Here is a 25,387-nt window from a genome sequence, read left to right as displayed (position 1 = left end):
ACCACTAAGTTCCTGCATGTTTCCCCAAAACCATTCACTTTCCTAACTTGGAGATATCTTACCACTCCTTTCGTGTCAACTGAGTCAAATTCCTAGAACTCCCTCCCAAACATTGTTGGGAGTTTACCTATATCAAAGTGTGGCAGAAGTCCAAGAAGGTAGCTCACCAGCACTGGCCAGTCAGTGATGCCTAGATCTGATGAGTAATTAAGAAACACTATCTTTTATATAGCACATTTTCCATCCTTGGACAACTCAAATAAATTCATAGCCAACAAAGTGTCTTAGATATTTGTGTGCAGAAATTGCTTTTGCAATGTAATGAAATGTGATACCAATATTAGAACACTACAATGTTCGACAAAAGCAAAGAACTAAATAAGTGGATCATGTTTCAGTGATGCTGATTAAAGGATCAATATCAAGCAGGACACAGATAGACATCCTTTTCTTCCATGGACTCTTCTATTTCAGTTTTGAGAGTATGTGAAGGGGCTTGGTTTAACATCTCTGAAAAGCAACAATCTCCACCAAGGTGCTTTGTTCAAGTGCTGGGGCTGCACAACTTCTTGGTTCATGGACAAGAATACTATTCTGACACCTATAGCATGGCCACTAAATTTGCACAACCTGCTGCAGACCAAAGAGAGCAGAATTTTTGAAGATGTTGTGATGGCAGTTGAACAAAACCTCTCCATGCCTGCCCTCAATCACTTAACTCAACAATGTGATGCTGTACATCCCAAAGCCTGGCAGATCATATAAAATAGCATGCCCTTTGGCTATTCGCAAACAGGTGAGGTACTGACCACACACAACATGGCTGAGATTGCAAAACTTGCAACACAGCATCTAACATGATTTGATTTATTTTTTTGTTACAAAATACAATGAGAAGGGTTATATTGTATGGTGTGGCCATCATCTGGCACCATCTTAAAGCACAGAAAAATAAACCAAAACACAGAATATTAAGGCAGAAAAATGAAGAACTAAAGAAGAAGTGTTCGCCTTTACAGTCCTGCTTATTAAGTGTTCCATCATGGGCCATAGGCCTGGTGGCCAGGCTCAAGTACCCTTTGCCACACAGCCACTACCAGAATGCAAGTTGCCAATCTTGGACGCCATCCCACCATCTCACTATCATGAGCCCCTGATGGACCACACCAAAGCAGATGCTACTGGGTACCGCATTGGCATAAACCCAACTCCACCACGGCCATGAGTCTGTATCGTGCCCAACTCGTCAATGCAACCACTGCTGATGGTGCCAGATTTCATCCTGGACCCAAACTCAACCTCTCACCACCTCCACGAATCTGTGCTGGGCTCAGATGCCACTGGAAACCCAAATGCACCTCTTCTGTCATCACCAGGAGGGATAAGTAAAATAAATGACAAAAAGAGGGGAAAAAAAACACAAGAAAAGAGAGAAAAAAGAAAAGCAATGAAATGAAAACTAGATGGAATGGCTGAGCCCAGAAGTCAGAAGCCCTACCCACCACCATACTGGAAGGATCACATTAGATGTGATTTTGTCATTGTTCTTTTTCTGGAGAATCTTGAATGTGCAGAGAATTATGCTGACAACTACAGCCATCCGAGTTCACAGTTGTGTCACAGACACAATACCAGAAGTTAAATACATTAATTCAAGGGACCCCCATTCTTTCCAGATAAAAAGAACATATACACACGCTGAGCCATTTCACCACTACAAACTAGTTAGCAGCCATTCGCTGGTTCATTTCTCAGACAATGCCCTGACTAATCAGAGTCAAACTATTTGATTTATAATTTAAATACGATCATTTTCCAATCATACAAGCTAATAATTCTTTCCATGAAGATGAAACATGCAATAATAACAATCATATATTTTCAGTCAGGTCAATGTCAAGAAGCCCATATTGCCCAGTGGCCTGGCTCATGTAACTGTAAAGCCTTCACCCCATGCAGGTAAGAGAAGTCTGAATTACTATGCTGATGAGGGGATAGGCAGTGTCAGATATTAGATGGAACATGAGGTAGTTCTTTGCGAACACTTAAACATGAACGGCTCTCTTGTTTAAGTATAATTTAGTCAGTTACCTCATTTATTATCTACTGAGCATAATCATCTTTTATAACTTCTTTAGTGTGAATAGGGTGCTTTTCGACAAATCTTGCGGCACAGTGGCTCAGTGGTTAGCACTGCTGCCTCATAGCACCAGGGGCCCAGGTTCAATTCCCGCCTCGGGCAACTCTCTGTGCGGAGTTTGCACATTCTCCCCGTGTCTGTGTGGCTTTCCTCCCACAGTCCAAAGATGTGCAGGTCAGCTGAATTGGATGTGCTGTAGTGTTAGGTGCATTAGTCAGGGTGAATGTCGGGGCATGGGTCTGGGTGGTTGCTCTTTGAAGGGTCAGTGTGGACTAGTTGGGCTGAAGGGCCTGTTTCCACATTGTAGGGAATCGAATCTTGATAAGTTTGCATTCATTTGAGTAACACAGTTACAGTGCGCCTATTGTTACTGTAGAATCCCTACAGCATCACATACAATGAATTGGATTTAATCAGCCCTCTGGGGACAGCTTGAGATGGGAGTGCAGTAAAAGTAAAAAGGCGAAGTAATGCCTACTTTCTTCTTGTTGCTATGTAATTGTAACAGTGGCGGTAAAGGTGAAGAACAAGTCCGCACAGTACCTAATTAGTGCTCAGTCGAGTGAACGTTCTTGACACAGTGAGTTAATTGTCCCTGAAACTGCCATGCGACATCACTTAGTCCACAGAGCACTAAACCCTGGCCAATAATTGACTTGATATGGAAGGCAGGCATCCTGCGAAACAATGCTCTCATTTGCTTTCTGTAGTGTCAGAATCAGACACAGAGCCTCTCGTGTAACACTGGTTGTGTTCCTGCTTCTGATCTAGAAGGCTTGGGTTTGAGCCTCTCCTACTCCAGAGCGATGTAGTAACACATTTGGAGAGGAATTTTTAAAAAAATTCAGAACCAGCATAATGACACTCAGGATCTGACTGGGTATAGTCACTTCAAATTTTACATTGAAACCGGAGGGTCATCAGTCCAGACATCATAATGTTACCCGTGGACAAAATATTGTTAAAGTTAGGCTGTTGAAATTATTGGAATCTTCTGCTGAATATTGTTAAATTAGTTAACTACATGGACTTCTGGACTGACATCTGAATTGAAACAGAAACATAAAAATATAATGTGTATTACCAAAATAAAGTATAGAAAAAAAGTGCAGAAGTCAAGCGGTTTATAGATGGGCTAGGACCCATTCAGTTGGGTAGCTATTTATTAGCTTGAATCAGTTAATAGGCAGAAAACTGTGAGGGGGAGAAGCATTTCTGGGTTGCCAGGCTGTAACTGGCTCTATACAGCAAGGCAAAAGTGAGGACTGCAGATGCTGGAGATCAGAGTCTAGATTAGAGTGGTGCTGGAAAAGCATAGCAGGTCAGGCCGCATCTGAGGAACAGGGAAATCGATGTTTCGGGCAAAAGCACTTCATCAGGAATGAGGCCTCCTCTACAGCAAGGGCCACTACCTGAGCCACAGTTACATATAAACAAGAGTGAGGTATTAAATGAGCAACTAAATATAACCTGTACAGTTTTGCTGATATTACAAAGTTAAATTGGAAAGTAAATGCGAGAGGAATGTGAAGAGATGGCACAAAGACATAGCTGGGTTGGCTCAGTACAAATGAAAAATAAGAATCATTTTCGAACGATGAGGATTTGGAAGATGAGCAAGCTTTTGTTACAAAAGGACTACATGACAAACAATAAAGGAGGAGTCTCCAGGCGTTGTGCTTAGCCTGAGGATCACCATGCCTCTGGTGATGTCAAGAAGGCAGGACCTTTATGTTGAGGTTGGTGAGTGCAGGAATTGAACCCACACTGTTGGCATTTACTAGTGGCCCAAGCCAGCTGTCCAGACAACTGAGCTAACCAACTACCATTCAACCAAGCATTTAAAATTAACATGATGGAACTTGAAAAGTGCAGCAACAATCTTAATCAGTACACAAGCCTGAATTCCTTTTTATGATCCACAGCAAGCATAGCTCCAATCCCTCACACTGACCAATCTGATACCCAATCACTGTTAAAGCCAGCATTGAACTTGCCCCACCCCACTCTACCACTTCCCAATCATCTGATCAATCCCTGCTCAACCTCAAACTATCTAGGGCATCAAAACGTACATCCACAACATCTGACAGCACCCTGACTACTGTCCCAATATTCAACACCCAACCATTACCCTTATACCCAATCGGAACCATACCACATCCAATCCCCTCCCTCAACACCCACCCAACACCAAGCTCATCCTACCATCTCACTCACTTTCCTGACGCTGACAAAAAATTGTTGAAGTTAGGCTGTTGCAATGGTTGGAATCTTCTGCTGAATATCATTAAGCTAGTTAACTACATGGATTTCAGGCCTGACATCTGAATTGGAATAGAAACATAAGAATATAATATGCATTACCAAAATAAAGTATAGGAAAAAGTGTAGAATTCAAGCTGTTTATAGATGGGTTAAGACTCATTCAGTTGGGTAGCTAACTGAATGCCCTCACCCACCTGCCAATCAAGCCCCTTAAACATTCTTAAAGAGTTTGACAAAGAACATTCTGAGAAAACATTTCTTCTGGCTAGGTAGCTTGGAATACTAAGTCACAGTCATAAAAAAAGAACTGGGGTGGGGAGGAATTCAATAAACATTTAAAATTTAAACCTACAGGCCTCCAAACAGTAGTCAGGAGCTGGGGCACAAGATACACCAGGAGATAGAAAAGATGTGTAGGAAAGGCAAAGTTACAGTGATCATGGAGGATTTCAATATGCAGATGAACTGGGAACATCAGGTTGGTAGTGGATTGCAAGAAAAGGAATTTGTGGAATGTCAATGAGATGGCTTTTTGGAGCGGCTTGTGATGGAGCCCAATAGGGAACAGGCAATACTGGATTTAGTGTTGTGCAATGAGGCAGACTTAATCAGGGAGCTGAAGGCGAAGGAACCCTTAGGAGGCAGTGATCGTAATATGATTGATTTTGCGCTGCAATTTGAGAGGGAGAAGATAGAATCAGGGGTAACAGTATTACAGCTGAATAAAGACAACTACAGAGGCATGAGGGAGGAGCTGGGTGGAATTGACTGGGAGAGGAGCCCAACAGGAAAGACAATGGAACAGTAATGGCAGGAGTTTCTGGGAGTAATTCAGGAGACACAGCAGAGATTCATTCTAAGGGAAAAGAAGTATGGTACAGGGAGGATGAGGCAACCATTGGCAGACTAGGGAGTCAGGGATAGCATAAAAGCAAAAGGGAAAGCATGTAATGTGACCAAGGGCAGTGGGAAATTAGAGGATTGGGAAGCTTACAAAGACCAATTGGGGGCAACAAAAAAAGAATTAAGGAGAGAGAAGATTAAATATGAGGGTAAGCTAGCCAATAATATAAAGGAAGACTGTAAAATTGTCTTTAGATGTATAAAAGGACAAAAGAGAGGCAAAAGTGGACATTGGGCCACTGGAAAATGATGCTGGAGAGATAGTAGTGGTGGAAAACAAGGAAATGGCTGAGGAATTGAATAATTACTTTGCATCAGTCTTCACTGATGAAGATAATAGTTAAATCCAAAAAGTTAAAGATAGAGAGGTGGCAGAGCTGAGCATGGCTGCCATCATCAAAGAGAAGGTGCTAGAAAAACTGAATGGCCTGAAGGTGGATAAATCACCTGGACCAGATGTACCCAGAGTTCTAAGGGAGATAGCTGAAGTGATAGTGGGAATATTAGTGGTAATCTTTCAGGAATCACTAGAATCAGGAAGGGTCACAGAGGGCTGGAAAATTGCTAATGTGACACCACTGTTTAAAGTGGGAGGAAGGCAAAAGACAGAAAATTACAGACCGATTAGCCTAACCTTGGTCATGAGGAAGGCCCTGGAAACCATTGTGAAGGTTGAGATTTCTGAATACTTGGAAGTGCATGGTAAAATAGGACAACATCAGCATGGTTTCATCAAGCGGAAGTCATGCCTGACAAATCTTCTAGAATTCTTTGAGCAAGTAACAAGCAGGTTAGACCAAGGAGAGTCAATAAATACTATTTACCTGGACTTCAAGAAAACCTTTGACAAGGTGCCGGACAGGAGATGCCGGACAGGAGTAAGATAAGGGCTCACAGTGTTAGAGGCAAGGTAGTAGCATGGATAGAAGCTTGGCTGTCCAGCAGAAAGCAGAGAGTGAGGATAAAAGGGTCCTTCTCAGGATGGCAGCCGGTGACTAGTTCTGCAAGGCTCAGTGTTGGGACCATATAATTTCACTTTATACATTAACAATCTAGATTAAAGAACTGAGGGCATTCTGGCTAAGTTTGCAGATGATACAAAGATCAATAGAGGGACAGGTAGCACTGAGGAGGCAGGGAGGCTGCAGAAGGATATAGACAGGTTAGGAGAGTGGGCAAAGAAGTAGCAGATGGAGTACAATGTCCGAAAGTGTGAATAGAGACATGGACATGGACTTGGGAAGAAAATTCAGAAGTCTGAAGTACAAAGAGACTTGGGAGTTCTAGTGCAGAATTCTTTCAAGGTAAACTTGCAGGTTGAATCAGTAGGAAGGAAGGCAAATGCAATGATGGTATTTATTTTGAAAGGACATGAATCTAAAAGCAGGGATGTACTTCTGAGGCTCTATAAGGCTCTGATCAGACCACAATTGGAGTACTGTACACAGTTTTGGGCCCCATATCTCAGAAACGATGTACTGGCCCTCGTGCATGTTCAAAGAAAGTTCCTCGTGGGAGTCATCGATGTAGCGGAGGAAAAGGTGGGGGGTGGTGCCAGTGTTGCTGTTTCAGAGAACACCTCTGGGACACCCGGACCAACCAACCCAACCACCCCGTAGCCCAACACTTTAACTCCCCCTCCCACTCCACTAAGGACATGCAGGTCCTTGGACTCCTCCATCGCCAGACCATGGCAACACGACGGTTGGAGGAAGAGGGCCTCATCTTCTGCCTGGGAACCCTCCAACCACAATAGATGAACTCAGACTGCTCCACTTTCCTCATTTCCCCACCCCCCACCTTGTCTCAGTCAAATCCCTCGAAATCAGCACCGCCTTCCTAACCTGCAATCATCTTCCTGACCTCTCCGCCCCCACCCCACTCCGGCCTATCACCCTCACCTTGACCTCCTTCCACCTATCGCATTTCCAAAGCCCCTCCCCCAAGTCCCTCCTCCCTACCTTTTATCTTAGCCTGCTGGACAAACATTCCTCATTCCTGAAGAAGGGTTTATGCCCGAAACGTCAATTCTCCTGTTCCCTGGATGCTGCCTGACCTGCTTGCTTTTCCAGCAACACATTTCCAGCTCTGATCTCCAGCATCTGCAGACCTCACTTTCTCCTTGGAACATATCCCCCAGGGATACGGGGGGAACCACTGTACCATTCCACTGTAGCAAGCAGAATGGAGACAGTTATTTTGTAGACAAATATTCAATAATGACCATAAGTTTTTTTTCTTTTGTTGTTTATTATTTCATATAGAAACCTAGCTCTTGTTCGTCTATTTTTTGACTCATACCGAGCATGAATTTCATCCCCTTGAATTTCATCCCCTCGAAAACAATACCTTGAGTGTTAGTCAACCCCCTAATTTCAGCTTATAAAAAAAGTCTTCAAATTTCAACCTTTACACAAGTATATATGGTAAATAAGTTGAAATAGGCTTTACTGAATCATGGATGCAAAATAGCCATGGCTGGAAGTCGAATAATCAAAAGTACATTTCAGAGGGATTGACAAAGAAAGAAAAGGCATGTTCTTTGAAAAGGTACAGAGTAGGTTTACCCAGAATTGTTCTGTGAATGACAGTGGAGAAACTAGGATTATTCTCCTTGGAGCAAAGAAAATAAAAGAGAGATTTGATGGAGATGTACAAGATTATGACAAGGTTAGATATGGTAGATTAAAAGTTGTTCATATTAGCTGACAAAGTACTAGGTGACGCAGATTTAGGGTTTTGGACAAATTGACAAGGGGGTTTGTGGAAAAGAACTTTACACCATCTTCTGCCTCCATACCTCTTTCATTATCCTCTTGCTATCTCAATAAAATACAATGGGACCAAAAATCCTCAAACTCTCTCAGTCAATGAGGCAATGGTGACACAGATTTCGTCATCCAAAGCTGAAATGTGAGACTGACTTGAATGCTTTCTGGGGAGATGGATGGTAGTAGGCCAAGTGGCCTACTTCAAAAGAATGACACTATGACTGTGTTTGAATGCTTCGGATCAGGTATTTTCCATGGAATGGAAGTGATGCCACACTAGAATGTGACTAGGAGTAGGTGGTGGCAAGTCACTAAAGACAGAGCCAAAGTGTCCAAAGATTGAAAAACAATGGACGCTTGTGTGAAATACATACCTGATTTTAAAATAAGCATTTGTTTTAGCATGTACATCTTTTGGGGTGTTTTGTTTAAACAGTTTCCAAGAAGTAAACAATTATTCCAGTGTATTCCGATGGTCAGATTTCCTATTTTGTGTTTTCTCATGACAGGCAGTGAGCTCACTGTGGTCTCTAAGCTTTCCGAATAAGTTTTTTCTTAAAATGTGGAGGAGTTTAGAAAATGCCTTGCCAGCCATTTATCTGAACATATAGCTACTAATTAGACATTGCTACCTATTGCTTTAAATGCACAATACTAGGGTGGTTGAGAATTTCCAATTGAAAATCTTTAGTCTTGAATGTTACATATTTTTCATTCTCTACTCATATGTATGTTTAAGGCCTGTATTAGTGTTTACGTATCTTAGCTCATGTTTCAGTCTTGCCTTTCCAATTCTCAGGTAAAGATCTCAGAGAATGTGTCCCCGGCAAGTCGTTGCTTTCACCAGCTGGATTTTATTATCAGGACAAATGGATGTCAACAAGCTGTAACATCCGACGTTTTGACACTCCTGTAGTTATCACAGACTGTCTCCGTGGGAAAAATGTTTATATTCTTGGAGATTCTACTATCCGCCAGTGGTTTGAATATTTGACTGAATTTGTGTCAGGTTAGGCTCAGCTATTGCTCTGACATTTTTGTATTGTGTTGAAATCTGCTTTACATGTTATTTATAACTCAATCTCAAGCAAATATCATAAACTTCTCAATCAGCATCTATTTACTCGAGTATTTAAATTTATGAATCTTGGTGAATTGTCATTTGTGCACAATACACTTTTGGGCAAAATCCATATACCATAGTTTGTAAATAGGTTGAGTACAAATAAAATGATTTTGAGTTGAGCAGAATAAATGATTACATATAATGTGGATAACCTTTTAAGGAAACAGTATAAAATGGTTGATGACAAATCAACTACGTGTTGTCCATCACTTCAGAGTTTTATTTCCATTGAATTCAACTGGAAAAATCTAATTCTAAATTCCTGACAAGTAACTCTAGTTAGAAGATTTATGAATAAACACATGCAAATAGACCTGCCAAGTTCCTTGTTTCTGTACTCATTTGCTCATGATTATATAAAAAGATAAATAGCCAATGTGCAGGGTAAAATATTGGAAAATAGGATTCGAATTAATAACGTTGGCATGGAGATGGTAATGCTGGGTTAAATGACATCCTCCTGCATTGACATTTCTGGGATTCTATAATCAACAATAGTACATTAAAAATTTTCAAATTAAAGCAAGGTGCTGTGGATTCTGGAAACCTGAAATAAATACAGGGAATGCTGGAGAAACTCAGTAGGTCTGGAAAGCGAAACAGAGTTAACATTCTGAACCTGGCATAACTGTTCTTACATTACATCTCTCATTAGAAATCTTGTACCTCCTGTCGATCATCTTAGTTTCTGTGGCAAAATTTTGTTGCAATTGTCCACCACCATTTCCCATAATGAATTCCTATTTGTAGTTATTAAACTTGCTTCCAAATAAACTTGTAATTCTGCAAATGCACCAGCCATTAAATATGCCACTGTAGAACTTTAGTTTTTATAACCCAGCATCTTCAATATTAGAAAAGGCCTTACATTTCAACACGTAAGCTTCTATGCTTCCCCAAATGGTGTAGAAAGTTTTTTCAAATTGCTTATACATAACAGCAAATGAAAACATTCTATAACACTAAGGATATGCAGATGGTGATATAATTTAATCTATCTGCACAGCTGCCTTTTTTTCATTCATTCATGGGACGTGGGCATTGCTGGCTAGGCCAACATTTAATGCACCAGGTTGAGTGAGAGGGGTCTTGTAAACTTCCTTCTTGAACCATTCCACAGTCCATTTGCATGATGTGCAAATGGTGGTAAAATAGTTCTTAACACACTAATCCAATTATTCCTTATCTTCTATGTATTTTACATTTCTCAGTTCACTGCATTCTTTGGAGAACAGATATTTTCCTAATCAATCTCTTCAGAGTTGAGATGTTATAACACACATCTGGAGCAAAATGGGACTGAACCAGGCTCCCTCATTCACAAGTAGGCTCACTACCACTGTAGAATAAGAGCCCTCCTTCCTCATCTTCTAACCTCACTTTAAATATAGGCAAAATGTTGGATAATTACAACCAAATCCATCTCACTGAAAAATTAATTTTAAAGCAAAGTGAAATTGTGTATTTTGTAAAATCAGTGACCAACCTAATTGCATTATTTCCCATTGTCAGTGCCATTGAATGACAACAGATATCTTACCAAAGTCTTGGATATACCCTCTCTTCCTGAGTAAACTGCTACCTTTGCCATGATTTCTTTTGTCATTCTTTTATTAGACTCAAAGAAAGATGGAAATTTATAGCAGTAGAGGTGATAATTTAATCTATCTGCACAGCTGCCTTTTTTTCATTCATTCATAGGATGTGGGCATCGCTGGCTAGGCCAACATTTAATGCACCAGGCTGAGTGAGAGGGCTCTTGTGAACTTCCTTCTTGAACCACTCCACAGTCCATTTGGTGTAGGTAAGCCCTAATACTGCAGTGATGTCCTGGAGCTGAGATGACTGACCTCCAGCAACCACAACCATCATCTTTCATACTCAGTATGACTTCAACCAGGGGAAAATCTTCTTCGATTCACATTGACCCTAGCTTTGTTGGGACCTCTTGTTGCTATATTTTGTCAAATGTGACCTCGATGATAAAGACAGTCATTCTCAACTGAACTCTGTAGTTCAGGCCATGGTAATCCATGTTAAGGCTGTAATGAAGTAAGAAGTTGAGTGGCCCTGGGGGAATCCAAAATGAGGGTTTAGTAAGCAAAGTTTGGTGACCAAGTGCTGTTTGATCCCGTCCACCACTTGCTTATGATCAAAAGTAATCTGATGGAATGGTATTTGACTGGGCTGGATTTGTCCTACTTTTTCACTACAATATATAACTGGGAAGTTTCCCAGATTGTTGGGTAAAAGTCATTGTTGTAACTGTACTGGAACAGCTAAATGTAAAAGTTATCTGATTAGTTAAACTTGCAAATTCTTTCCCATAGCACTGCAAATTCTTCTTTTTCTAATACACATTCAAATTTCTTCTGTAAGTTCCTTTTGAATCTGCTTCTATCATCCAATCAGGCAATGCACTCTAGACTTACTGCATGAGAACATTCTTATTATTATCCTGTCCTGCAGTAGATCATTTGTCATTTAATTAAATTCTATGTCTACTGGGTACAACCTATTTGTCAGCAGAAACTATTTCCCTTTACTACAGTATCAAACCCATGATAACTTTGGACATCTCTATTAAAGTAGCACTTAACTTTCACTGCTCTAAGGAAAATAATCACATCTTCTCTAGTCTTTCCAATTAACTGAGGTGCCTTATTTATTGTATTATTCTGATAAATCTCCTCTAAATATCCTACCTACAATATGCCAACCAGTGTTTTATGAAGGGGATTACCATAATTTTCTTGCCTTGTTATACTATGCTTCCATATGTATTTTAATAGTTTCATCAACTGGTCCTATCACCTTCAAAGTTTTGTATGTGAATCCCCACATATCTCTGTTTCTGCACCCTTATTAAGTTTGTATTGTTTAATTTTTATGGCCTTTCTTAATTCTTACTTTCAAATTGCGTTACTGTTGCACAGTATAACATAAAAGCTAATGTATATGGAAAATTAAGTTCTAAATTTTTAATAGACTCATATTTAGAAATGAATTAACTTAAAAGGATTTTAAAAAGGACCTTCGAAACATTCCTTGTGATGTCCTTATAATAGATTGCAGAGCAGACTCCCAAAGGCAAAGCAGAGACTTTGGATTGAAGGTAAAGTGGGAAAGTATCTACTTCTTACCTTGCGTACAAATGTCAAGATAAGTTCATTCAGATAGTGGTAATCAGGATCAAAAGAAACAACAAACTGCCTTATAACTTCTCTAATATATATAGAGAGAATAGGCATCCTAAGAATGATGTTATTTGTCTTGACTGAACTGATGGAGGTCATACCGAATCATTCACAAATCCCTCAATGAAGGGGAAATGAAGAGCATAAAGCTATTCTTTCTCACTGAAGATAGTCAATAAAAACAGAGAGTATATGTGCACCATCATATGAACGTATCAAAAAAGTCACTTGTTTAAACAAGTTGAGCTGGACATTCCACTTTATGGTTGTAAAGACTTTTTTGTGTTCAGTGAAAATACCAGGATTAATGTTTGTGATAATATAATAAAGTATGGTGTGGGACTTCTAGCATGATTGAATGAAGACTGATTGGATAGGGTAGTGCGACGAGAAGATATGAATCTATTTTGATAATGTGACACTAATTATATAGTATCTGTTTTAGGTCTGAGGAAGTTTGATCTTGGCAATCTGAGAAAGGCGGGGCCACATCTCGCTTTGGATATAGACAACAAGATCAAGATGGAATACTATGCTCATGGAACACCGATCCGAATCCTCCCCGTTTCAAATCAGGATCTGCCATTCATCGCAAATAAACTGGATGAGATTAAAGGTGGAAAGAACACTGTTATAGCCTTCACCATTTGGTGTCATTTCAACACTTTCCCAGTTGAACCATACATCCGCAGGCTCCAGAACATCCGCAGGTCAATTCTACGATTGCTGGAAAGGAGCCCAGATACACTGGTTGTAATAAAGACTGCCAATGTCCAGGCCCTTCCGCGGGACGTCAGTCTCTACAACAGTGACTGGTATTCCTATCAACTTGACTTAGTGATGAGAAAGATGTTTGAGGGCATCAACGTGGCATTTGTGGATGCCTGGGAGATGACAATAGCACATTACCTACCTCATGAATTACATCCCAAAAGCATCATTATAAAGAATGAAATAGAAGTATTTCTTTCATATGTGTGTCCATTGTAAAAGTGTTAAATGTCATTTTAAATTTGTTTCAATAATTTTCAGTTATCATGAAATTTCAATTGATTTAAAGTACAATAAAAAATTACAATGCCATCAAAACTCCTAAATTTTGGAATGTCAAAGTTGAATATGAATTGCAGTTATTTCCATTGTGGTTCTCCCTCAGTGGCATGACTGCAAAAAAAGGCAGTAAAACTGGTGAAGGAGACATAGTGGCATGACCTTTCTGTGTGCTTTAAAATGGAGCTCCAGTTCATCTATTACATTCATTTCCAAGTATTAGTATTTTTTTATTGACTTTTCCTCTAGGAATGGTATGGAATGAATCTTGACACAATAGTGTCAGAATCTTAGGTGGAAGTTTTGACCTGGAGAAAGATTCTTACATTAGGAGATACTCAGTCCCACGTTTGTCTTAACTTTCAATGCTTTACGTGACATAGCTAAATACAGGTTGCCCTTTCTTGCCATCCTTTAATGTGGGAGAAGTATATCTAGTGACTGTATAATTTTTTTAAACAATTTTGAACTCCAACTTTTGTGCTTATTCTCTATGCATTGGCCTCTATTCTAGTTTACTCTATTCTAAAAACCAGCATTTATGGTACAACAACTGCTTCAAAGTGAAATTGCTAGACTTATTGCTATCTTGCTGGTAATGCTCTGACTGCGGATATTTATTTGGGGAATTACAATGTGTTGCCGAGTATCCAGCTATTACAGACAGTTAGAAGTCTTTTAATCAAATCAAGCAAATATGATGCAGGTAAGCCCCAGTTGAAATCCTAAGGGACATGTGGATGAACTGTATAATCCCAATAAGTGACCCTCAAAGACCGATGCCAAAACTTTTGCCAATTCATTTTTTGTGGCTTCACAAATATTTCAGGCTCCACACATCCATGGCTCACACCATCTTACTACCACCCATTCCCACTCCCATTTACAGGCCCATATAGATGTGTAATTTATATTCACATATATTAATCTCTTTAGAATTAGGGTTTCAACCTAGTGGCATATGGGTATTGATTACTTTCATGAAGATTTCTTAAAAAAAAATGAAGTGCATTGGAAAATTGATCAAATCCAGCATGTGTCAGACAGCAACCTGAAGAAGGGTCACTGATCTGAAACATTGACTCTGCTTTCTCTCCACAGATGCTTCCAGACCTGCTGAGCTTCTCCAGCAATTTATGATTTTGTGTCCTTATATTCAATTTCAACAAGAACATGTGCAAAATGGAACCACAGTTTCTCAATCGATGGTCTTTTTTTTTACCCAAGCGAAATAATCAGTTCCTGGCCCTTCTAAACCAAACACAAGGTATACTTCTTAAATTATTTACTCTGTCCAGTTGTAAAGCTTTTACAATGCAAGTTTCCAATTTCACACCAAGGACTCTATCTGTCATACTGGTTATACAAAAAAAAGCTCCAGAAATACTAAAAAGTTGATTATTAACCTTTTCATACTAATGAAGCGATTTAGTTCCAAATTCAGTTTATAAACTAAATTATATTTATAAAAACCACATGCCTTACATTAAAGTGAGAATACCCTCGACGTTGGGTTGAACATTGTATGGAATATCCTAACATTGTTGGAAAGTATGTATGATGACTGCTATGAGCAGCAGATCATGATGTTTGCAGAAGTGACTCAGGAGTCTTTGACCTTTCTCTGCACACTCACTATGTGTCATCCTGTATGGGATCTTAGAATTTTCAACTAGTGGGGAGTCAGGCTACTCTTTTACCTGCCCACACCAATTTTTGCTCTTGAAGTCTCCTGCTAGCCAAGTCCAACTGGTTGACTTTAGGGTCATCCTGTTATTGTGTTATGCCTCACAGTCAGTAAACCTTTAAGAGACATATTATGTCAGTATACCTTTAGGGGTCATGCTCATGTGATCATTAATGTGTCATAACATAAAGCATTGAGGGTATGAATGTTTTAGACTTCATTTTAATTCAGGCTACTTAAAGCATGACGTGCTGAAGAAAATATATTGTTCTTTGTAACCAAACAGCTTAGGACACACCCAGCCACATGTGTTATGAAGGATAAGATAAGCATTGCCACATCAGTGCTTAAAAATGTGTTGCTGGAAAAGCGCAGCAGGTCAGGCAGCATCAAAGGAGAAGGAGAATCGACTTCTTCAGGAATCGGCTTATGCCCGAAACATCGATTCTCCTTCTCCTTTGATGCTGCCTGACCTACTGCGCTTTTCCAGCAACACATTTTTAAGCTCTGATCCCCAGCATCTGCAGTCCTCACTTTCTTCTAATTGCCACATCAGTTACAAATACACTGCAAGAAGTAATTCTACAATTTGTTTTTGTTCATTTGCTGTAATATCTGAATCCTGAGGATCTTTATTGTTTAAGAACTCTGGTAAAAATATACAAGAACTGGAAAATTAACTCTTTTGCCACCAAGTTCTGAAGTTGTGACAGTGAAGGACAAGAAAATTGAGAGAAAGTCAATTTTCTGTACTTAATCAGCTTTCTGCTTGCAATAAAAGGCATGCTGCGGAGGTGCCAGTATTGGACTGGGGTGGACAAAGTCAGACGTCGCACAACACCAGGTCATATTCCAACCGGTTTGTTTAAAATCACAAGCTTTCGGAGGGTGGGTCCTTTGTAGATGAAGTGAAGAAGGAGAAGCGCTCCGAAAGCTTGTGATTTTAAATAAACCTGTTGGACTATAACATGATGTCAAGTGGCATCTGACAATAAAAGCCAGGCAGTGGTAGTAGCCTATTGTATTTCTGCCAATAGAATAGGACTTTCTAGTTATGGATTTATCTTGAAAAAATGGAATAGCGTATGACCAAGAGATTATTCATCTTGACAATACTCAAATCTTCAAATGATCACATAGAACATAGAAGAATACAGCGCAGTACAGGCCCTTCGGCCCTCAATGTTGCGCCGATCCAAGCCCACCTAACCTACACTAGCCCACTATCCTCCATATGCCTAACCAATGCCCGCTTAAATGCCCATAATGAGGGAGAGTCCACCACTGCTACTGGCAGGGCAATCCATGAACTCACGACTCGCTGAGTAAAGAACCTACCCCTAACATCTGTCCTATACCTACCCCCCCTTAATTTAAAGCTATCATTTTTGTGGGCTCTGTTCCAATTACCCGCTGTTTCACCATAACCTTTAATTCCTTTACTGTTCAAAAATCGATCTATCTTTGCCTAAAGATCACCCAACGAGATAGCCTCAACTGCTTCACCAGGCAGAGAATTCCACAGATTCTCCACCCTTTGGGTGAAGAAGTTCCTCCTCAGCTCAGTCCTAAATCTGCTCCTCCTTATTTTGAAGTTATGTCCCTTAGTTTTACCTGTAAGAGAAAGCAACCTGCCTGCTACTATCCTATCTATTCTCTTCATAATTTTACATGTTTCTATAAGAGCTTCCTTGAAAACCAAAAAGAGCCACAAGTTGTGACATACATAGGCTAGTCCCATCCTGGGACAAACAGTTTCTCAGACCCAGTCCTGGGTCTATTTTTTCGTCTGTACAGATAGATAGAAATTTACTGTTAGTTGTATTTTTGAAAATACAGTAACGTGCACAATTCACATAAAACAGCCCCATTTAATTGTACAAACTATACATGAAAAAAATGAGGCAAAGTTAAGACAAATATCACTTTTTGTTCATTCTACAGCCTCTTATTTTTATAAATTGATTATTACCAAAGACCGGGGACTGTCGAAACTGCCAAAGGCCAGGGGCCTAATAAAAGTGTTGAGAACCAGGGGTCTGTTGAAACTGCTGAACTGAATTGGCTGGGGCTGTTTTCCCTGGAGTGTCGGAGGCTGAGTGGTGACCTTATAGAGGTTTATACAATCATTAGGGAGGTGGATAGGATAAACTGACAAGGCCTTTTCCCTGAGTTGGGGGAGTCCAGAATTGGAGGGCATAGGTTGAGGGTGAGAGGGGAAAGATATAAAAGGGACATAATGGCAATGTTTTCACTTAGAGGGTGATGCATATATGGAATGAACTGACAGAGGAGGTGGTGGATGCTGGTACCGTTGCAACATTTAAAAAAGCATCTGGATGGGTATCTGAATAGGAAGGACATGGGCCTATAGAGGGACATGGGCCAAATGCTGGCAAATGGGATTAGATTAATTTAGGATAGCTGGTCGGCATGGACGGGTTTAAATGTAAGGTCTATTTCCGCTCTGTATATCGTAATGACTCCATGTTCGGGGCATGTTGAAGCTGCCGAGGACTGGAGGCCTATTGAAACTGCTGAGGACCAGGGGCCTATTGAAACTGCCAAGGATCAGGGGCCTATTAAAACTGCCAAGGTCCAGGGGCCTATTGAAACTGCTGAGGACCAGGGGCCTATTGAAACTGCCAAGGATCAGGGGCCTATTAAAACTGCCAAGGTCCAGGGGCCTATTGAAACTGCTGAGGACCAGGGGCCTATTGAAACTGCCAAGGATCAGGGGCCTATTAAAACTGCCAAGGTCCAGGGGCCTATTGAAACTGCTGAGGACCAGGGGCCTATCGAAACTGCTGAGGACCAGGGCCTATCGAAATTGCCAAGGACCAGGGGCCTATCGAAACTGCTGAGGACCAGGGCCTATCGAAATTGCCAAGGACCAGGGGCCTATCGAAACTGCTGAGGACCAGGGCCTATCGAAATTGCCAAGGACCAGGGGCCTATCGAAACTGCTGAGGACCAGGGCCTATCGAAATTGCCAAGGACCAGGGGCCTATCGAAACTGCTGAGGACCAGGGCCTATCGAAATTGCCAAGGACCAGGGGCCTATCGAAACTGCTGAGGACCAGGGCCTATCGAAATTGCCAAGGACCAGGGGCCTATCGAAACTGCTGAGGACCAGGGCCTATCGAAATTGCCAAGGACCAGGGGCCTATCGAAACTGCTGAGGACCAGGGCCTATCGAAATTGCCAAGGACCAGGGGCCTATCGAAACTGCTGAGGACCAGGGCCTATCGAAATTGCCAAGGACCAGGGGCCTATCGAAACTGCTGAGGACCAGGGCCTATCGAAATTGCCAAGGACCAGGGGCCTATCGAAACTGCTGAGGACCAGGGCCTATCGAAATTGCCAAGGACCAGGGGCCTATCGAAACTGCTGAGGACCAGGGCCTATCGAAATTGCCAAGGACTGGAAGTGTTATGACACACAACTGAAAGTGCTTTTTCTTTCCCATCACCAAATCACCCATGGCATTATTTTCCCTATTAATCTCGAGCAGCAAATCACCTTCATTATCGACTGAATCATTTATATGCAGGGCCTGGTAAAGGCAATACAAACCATTGCAGGTGAGTGGGTTGGGTAGGGAGAATGGGAAGGGGCTAAATCAAAATGGCACCAGAGAGGGAAATAAAGGCATGCATCTCCCTCTAAAAGCATCAAGTGCATTGATGGACAACATGGGTCTGCTTTTTGGGATATTTTTAAATCGACACGTTCAAAGATGTTACAATCCACCTCTGGAACAGGTGGGGCTCTATGCTGCGCCTCCTGGCTCAGAGTTAGGGACACTTCCACCACGAGATCCCTTTTGTTCTTATTAACTGCCACCAGTAAATGACTCCTGAAGCCAAATAGAAATTCACATACAAAGCCCAATATGGGCAATTGAACCTGTCAAAGTGAGGGAGGGACAGGGGGAGCAGGAAGGGACAAAATCAAAATGGAGTTAGAGGGGCAATGGGTCTACATCCCCCACCTCTGTCCCTACTAAAACATTTAAACCCTGGAACCTGCAACAGCCAATCCTGTCCCTGTTCTACCCATGTCTCCGTAATAGCCACAACATCGAAGTCCCAGGTACCAACCCGTGCTGCAAGTTCACCTACCTTATTTTGTATAGTTCTTGCATTGAAGTATACACACTTCAAACCACTTTCCTGTTTACAGGCACCCTCCTTTGAAATTGACGCCATGTTCCTCACCTCCCTACACTCCAGGTCCTGCACCCTAAAGCTACAGTCTGGGTTCCCATGCCCCTGCAGAGTTAGTTTAAACCGCCCCCAAGAACACTAGCAAACCTCCCACCAAGGATACTGGTGCCCCTCAGGTTCAGGTGCAGACCATCCTGTTTATAGAGGTCCCAGCTTCCCCAGAAAGAACCCCAGTTATCCAAATACTGGAATCCCTCCCTCCTGCACAATCCCTGTAGCCACGCATTTACCACTGAAGAAATCCATATGATATACAAATTAGTCTATTTTCAAGGCTTCTGCTCTACTCGACTTAATGCATCAACAAAGGCTAATTGAGATTTCATGGAATCATTGTTCTTGAAACATTTCATCAGACTGTCAATGAAATGTTTTTGAAAGCAACCAATTATGTTCAGCGCTGTTTTATTCAATATTTTGATGAACTTCTGCTTAGCTCAATGAAAACTTTTATTCTTAATTTGAAGAACTTTTTACAATTACACAGATTCTATGTAATTGTACAACATGCAAATAAATATAACTTAGTTTATCCTGAATGTAACAGTTTGATAGTGTGATGTTTGCAAGATTTTTTATGGGCAGGTAAGCAAATCAACAGGTCACAATATTGCAATCAATCTCTCAGTCCCATGTAAGGATCATTATAACTGGGAAGGAACAAGTGTGGAGCGCACAAGGAAACATCTCCTTTTCCATCAATATAATTAACTCAAAACTGGAGGAAAAGTGAATCGCAGCATTAAATTTCACTTTCCTCCTTTTTAGCCCACAGTAAGCGGCTAATTGTAGCACCTATACTTTGTCTTTGCTAACATTGAAATACAATCAGGTACAAATGTCTGTCCTAGACTGCCATAATCATTTGACCTCTACTATGAGGCAAACATCATGTGGGCAGATATCTTAAGCTTCTCTTCAATAAAATGCTTTTGTTTAACACTGTTGGCTTGTACCTTTTAAACATTGTGTCAGAAGAAGCGCTGAGATGAGTGTTTAGAGCTGAAATAAAAAACAAACAAGAGTTGTGAGCTGCCATACGAATAACAAGAATGGACTGATGATCATAGTGAAAGCATAGTTTGAGAGAATATTGTTACGCCAATTGCTGCAGTTCAAACTTCTGGAGATCTGAGGGAAAACTGAGGATTCTTCCTTGAACAATGGTAGAATTATGTCACTGCGATGGATTTGTTGAGCTAAACTGAATAAGTAAAAGTCACAACACTTCTATAACTGTTGGAACGAGATTTTCAAGACAAATTCCACTCTGAATGGGTTTCCTCCAGATGCTCTGTTTTTCTCCCCCAATCCAAAGAAATGTAGGCTAGATGATTTGACCATGCTAATAATATCCAGGGATGTGCAAGGCTAGGTGCATTAGCCATGGGAAATGCAGGGACAGGGTAGGGAGTGAGTCTGGGAGGGATGCTGTTCAGAGGGTCAGTGTAGACTCGATGGCTTGCTTCCAAACTGTAGAGATTCTATGATCCTTTCAAAAATCTCTCTCAAACCCCGAAAAAAACAACAGGCAGCAGAATTTTTTAAAGCTTTGAAGGCATGCCTTCAACCCCAGGTGAGATTTTCATATGAACAGTACACATTCAACACAAGGGAAAAAATGTAAAATAGTCCATTGATCATGATGCAAACATCATTAACTCAATTTGCAGAATCCTGTGAATCTGAACAAGTAAAGGAGAAGCCAGCTAGATACAGGACTGTATTAGAAATAAGGAATCGAAAAGTGAAAAGGCCCTGACTGAGAGAAGACAAACTTGCAGTCAGAAATGTGACTGACCCATGTCTAAATGCTGAGGTTGTAAATTGACAGCTAGAGCACAATCATGGTAGAACAAACCAGCCTTGCCTTTTGCTGACAGGTACACCAGGCACAACAGGGAGGGTTATTGGGTCACAATGGTCATGTCTCTGACTCTGAGCCAGGAGGCCAGTAGCCCACCTTCTCCAGAGGTATGTAATAACACCTCTGAACAGGTTGTTTAGAAAGTATCTGGAACAATCAAAATGACTAGAATGAAAATAATACAGGAGATATTATGTCCAACATGAGGAAATCAATATTCTCACTGCAAAAAGATGAGTTATGTTGCGTGCAAGTGTATGGCTAAAATGAACTAGGAGAAAGTGAGGACTGCACATGCTGGAGATCAGAGTTAAGACTGTGGTGCTGGAAAAACATAGCAGGTCAGACAGCATCCAAGGAGCAGGAGAATCGATGTTTCAGGCATAGGCCCTTCATCAGGAATGAGACCTGCTGCCTGACCTGATGTGCGTTTCCAGCACCACACTCTCGACAATGGCTAAAATGAAGCAATGTAAGCAGGAATGGATGGCCAATGGAGAGATAGTAGCTGAAGAATCTGAGGAATCACTACACTATGTGCAACAGTTCAATCAAGCTGATAGGTTTGAAATGGCTTGTGGCTGTTGGAGTGAAGATTTCAGAAGGATACTTTCAGATCTTCATAAAAGGTCAGATAGATTGGTCCATCATGCAATATTGTGGCATTCACTCACCTGTGCAAATTGGCTTAACTTGGTAATGCAAAAATGAAGTCCTGAAAGTAAAGGTGAGACTGTATGATAGCACCATACTCATTTCAAAGGGACATATTACATGTACGAGATCAGGAGTCCCAGATCATAAACTGCAAGCAAATGCCACTCATCTCAGCCGAAACAAGTTGAAAGCTTGGGCTGATAGCCCTCAATGTTGAGTTGCATGCTAAGCCATTGGCCATGGAGTGCATCCTAGATAAGTACAAAGATGTGTTCACAAGATTAGGACATCGTCCAGGTGACTATCTTCAGGAAGTAGAGTGTAAGATTAGTTCATCATTAGCTAGGGAACATTCCAGCTGCCCTCAAGATTAATCTGAAAGCCAAGTTAGAAAAGCTGCAAAAAAAAATCAAAAAAGTGACAACTCCTACGGAATGGATTAGTAGTGTGCTAGCAGTGAAACAGCCCAGAAAGCTGAGGGTGTGCAATGACTCAAAACATCTCAATAAAATGCTGAAGAAATCTCACTACCCCATGTCAACCTCTGGAAGGATTTTGTTACAACTTATAAAGGCAAAATTCTTCACCAGATATATCTCGAGAAGCTCAGCAGGTCTGGCAGCATCTGTGGAGAGAAATCAGAGTTAGCATTTTGGGTCCAGTGACCCTTCTTCAGAATAGTCTGAAACCTTAACTCTGATTTCTCTCTATCGATGCTACCAGACCTGTGGAGTTTTTCCAGCAATTTCTGTTTTTGTTTCTGATTTCCAGCATCCGCAGTTCTATTGGTTTTAAAGAATCTTCACCACCCTGGCATATGAAGCAAGATGAAAGCAGCAGCATTTTAAATACACTCAGCATGTCTTTAAGGAGTCAGATGATTACGCATGATTTTTAGTACTTTCTCTGCTCCAGATGAATATCAATGCCAACCTCATGAGATAGTTAGTGATCTTTCTGGAGTTAAAGCTATACTGGAAGAAACCATTGCTGATCACGATCAAAATCTAGTGAGACTGCTCAACAGTACAGAACAGAACAGAAGATGAGCAAAATAATTTGTAATTAAAGGTGCCACATAGGCCACAGACCGACTAGAAAGCTCTTTACTCACATCCCAAAAAGGTGTGACCTGTCAAAACGGTGCAACAAAGAGTAAGTATAAAAACAGTGCGGCAAGTTGTTGGATTCATTGACTATTTGGTAAAATTTATGTTCGATTTATCGTGGAGTGTGAATTATTACATCAATTCACAGCCAAGGAAGTGCAGTGCTACTGGGGCAGAGAACAAAAAGAAGCATTCACTATCATCAAGCAAGTAATCAAGTTGAAATAGTACATAAATGATGATGGCATCCTGTAGTTTGATGCCAGCAACACAGGATTTGGATTAACCCGAATGCAACAAGGTCAACTGGTTACGTTTGCACCTAGGGCACAGGCGCAGTGAAAATTGCTAAAGATATCATAAAGAAATCAAACTAATCCTGCATAGGTATACACAGAGCAATCCTCAACAACCGATTGAAGGCATGGAAAATAGTCCAGTACAAAATCTAATGTCACCCTGTACACAAAAGACTCTTCCAAAGGAAAATACGGCCACTGAAACCAGAAGAAGTAATAGGTGTGAGTGAAAAGTCAAGGTGAAATGGCAGGAAGTCAAATTTCATTTTAACAAGGCTGCTAAACCATTGCCAGAGTTGCCAGGACACAAATATTCAACAAGCTCAACAAAGGCCAGCTCAAATGGAAACTCGGAACCTGTATGGACCAGTTACCATTTCCAATTTCAGTGAAGGAAACGAATGACCAACCACAGGCACATACACCCAACTGCAGAGACCGTTCTTTAACAGCAGGTGGTTATTTTACTTGGCAAGATGTATCCAAAATTGGTTTCGTGATTAGAGACGGAGGGTGTTGGTAGAAAGCTATTTGTGTGCCTGGAGGCCAATTGTGATATATACATATAAAATAGATGAGAATGTGGGCAGGGTAATAAGTAAGTTTGCAGATGACCATTATTGTTAATAGTGAGGAAGAAGAAGGTCTTAGATTTCAGGAAACTGTAATCAGGTTGGTCGAATGGACCATTAGTGGCAGATGGAATTTAACCTTGGTAAATGTGAGGTGATGTACATTGGAAGAAATAACAAGGCAAGGGAGCACTCAATAAATAATAGAACACGAGGCATTCAAAGGATCTTGGAGTGTTTGACAATTGATGCTTGATGGTGGTTAATGAGGTGGTTAAGAAGGCCTTTATCAGTCATGATGTAGATAATAAAAGCAAGGAGGTTATGTTGGAGTGATACAAAACCTTGGTTAGGTCATAAGCAGATTACTGTGTGTAGTTCTGGTCACCATACTATAGGAAGAATGTGATTGCACTTGAGAAGGTACAGAGAAGATTCACCAGGATGTTGCCTAGATTGGAGCATATTGCCTTGAAGAGAGGCTAGACAGGCACAAGTTTTTTTCTTTAGAGCAGAGTAAGCAGAGAAGACACCTGATTGAGGTGTATAGAATATTACAGGCATGGACTGGGTGGATAGAAGGCAGTGGTTTCCCTTAGTTGAAGGGTCAATAACGAGGGGGCGAGCTGGGCGGAAGTGAGGTTGGAGCGCAGAGCTGGTCGGGAAGGTAAGTGATTGATATATAAAGAACTTACCTCGGTCTTTTCACAGCAGAGAGCGGCGCGAGCTGGGCGGAAGTGAGGTTGGAGCGCAGAGCTGGTTGGGAAGGTAAGTGATTGATATTTGAGTGGGTGTGTTCTAGACCCCATGCCCTACAGAGTAGAGTAGAGTAATGGCAGCGCAGGCAGTGGAATGTTCCTCCTGCAGGATGTTTGAGGTAGGGGTGACCACCGATACTCCTGCTGACTTCATCTGCAGTAAATGCAGTCACAGAACGAGTTAGGGAACTGGAACTGGAGTTGGATGAACTGAGGATTATTCGAGAGGCTGAGAGGGTGATAGATAGAAGCTACAGGGACATAGCTACGCCAGAGAACAGAGGTAGCTGGGTAACAGTTAGAGGTGGGAAGGGGAGGAAGCAGGCAGTGCAGGGATCCCCTGTGGTCGTTCCCCTAAACAATAAGTATACCGGTTTGGATAATGTTGGGGGGAACGGCCTAGCAGGGGTAAGCTGCAGTGACCAGGTCTGTGGCACGAGGTCTGTCTCTGAGACTCAGAAGGGAAAGGGGAAGAGGAGGAGAGCGCTAGTTATAGGAGACCCTATATTTAGAGGGATGGACAGGTGGTTCTGTGGACATGGGCAAGACTCTCGGATGGTTTGTTGCCTCCCGGGTGCCAGAGTCTGAAACGTCTCGGACCGTATCTTCAGAATCCTTAAGGGGGAGGGTGTGCAGCCAGAAGTCGTGGTGCACACTGGCACCAACGAAACAGGTAGGAAAAGGGGTGGGCAGGTCATTCAGGAGCTCAGGGAGTTAGGCTGGAAGCTAAAAGCTAGGACAGACAGAGTCGTCA

The 25,387-nt window shown here is 41.4% G+C and overlaps 2 protein-coding genes across 3 annotated transcripts in view; both read left to right on the top strand.

The window, feature by feature from the left end:
• The window catches only part of LOC122555264 (NXPE family member 3-like), a 31,189-nt gene extending 17,693 nt beyond the window's left edge, over positions 1-13,496 (top strand). For both annotated transcript variants that reach the window (XM_043701084.1, XM_043701083.1), the window contains exons 4-6: positions 1,886-1,959; positions 8,882-9,091; positions 12,851-13,496. In XM_043701084.1, coding sequence (XP_043557019.1) covers positions 1,886-1,959; positions 8,882-9,091; positions 12,851-13,395 — 829 coding nt within the window. In that variant the 3' untranslated portion in view covers positions 13,396-13,496. The remainder of the gene's footprint in view (positions 1-1,885; positions 1,960-8,881; positions 9,092-12,850) is intronic.
• A 143-nt stretch (positions 13,497-13,639) lies between these two features.
• LOC122555265 (NXPE family member 3-like) overlaps positions 13,640-25,387 on the top strand; it is a 72,634-nt gene continuing 60,886 nt past the window's right edge. Inside the window, exon 1 of the mRNA XM_043701085.1 lies at positions 13,640-14,722. The gene's annotated coding sequence lies outside the window, so the exon portion shown is untranslated. The remainder of the gene's footprint in view (positions 14,723-25,387) is intronic.

The sequence above is a fragment of the Chiloscyllium plagiosum genome, chromosome 12, assembly GCF_004010195.1.
Source record: "Chiloscyllium plagiosum isolate BGI_BamShark_2017 chromosome 12, ASM401019v2, whole genome shotgun sequence".
Lineage (NCBI taxonomy): Eukaryota > Metazoa > Chordata > Chondrichthyes > Orectolobiformes > Hemiscylliidae > Chiloscyllium > Chiloscyllium plagiosum.
This window is presented reverse-complemented; position numbering and strand designations above follow the sequence as displayed.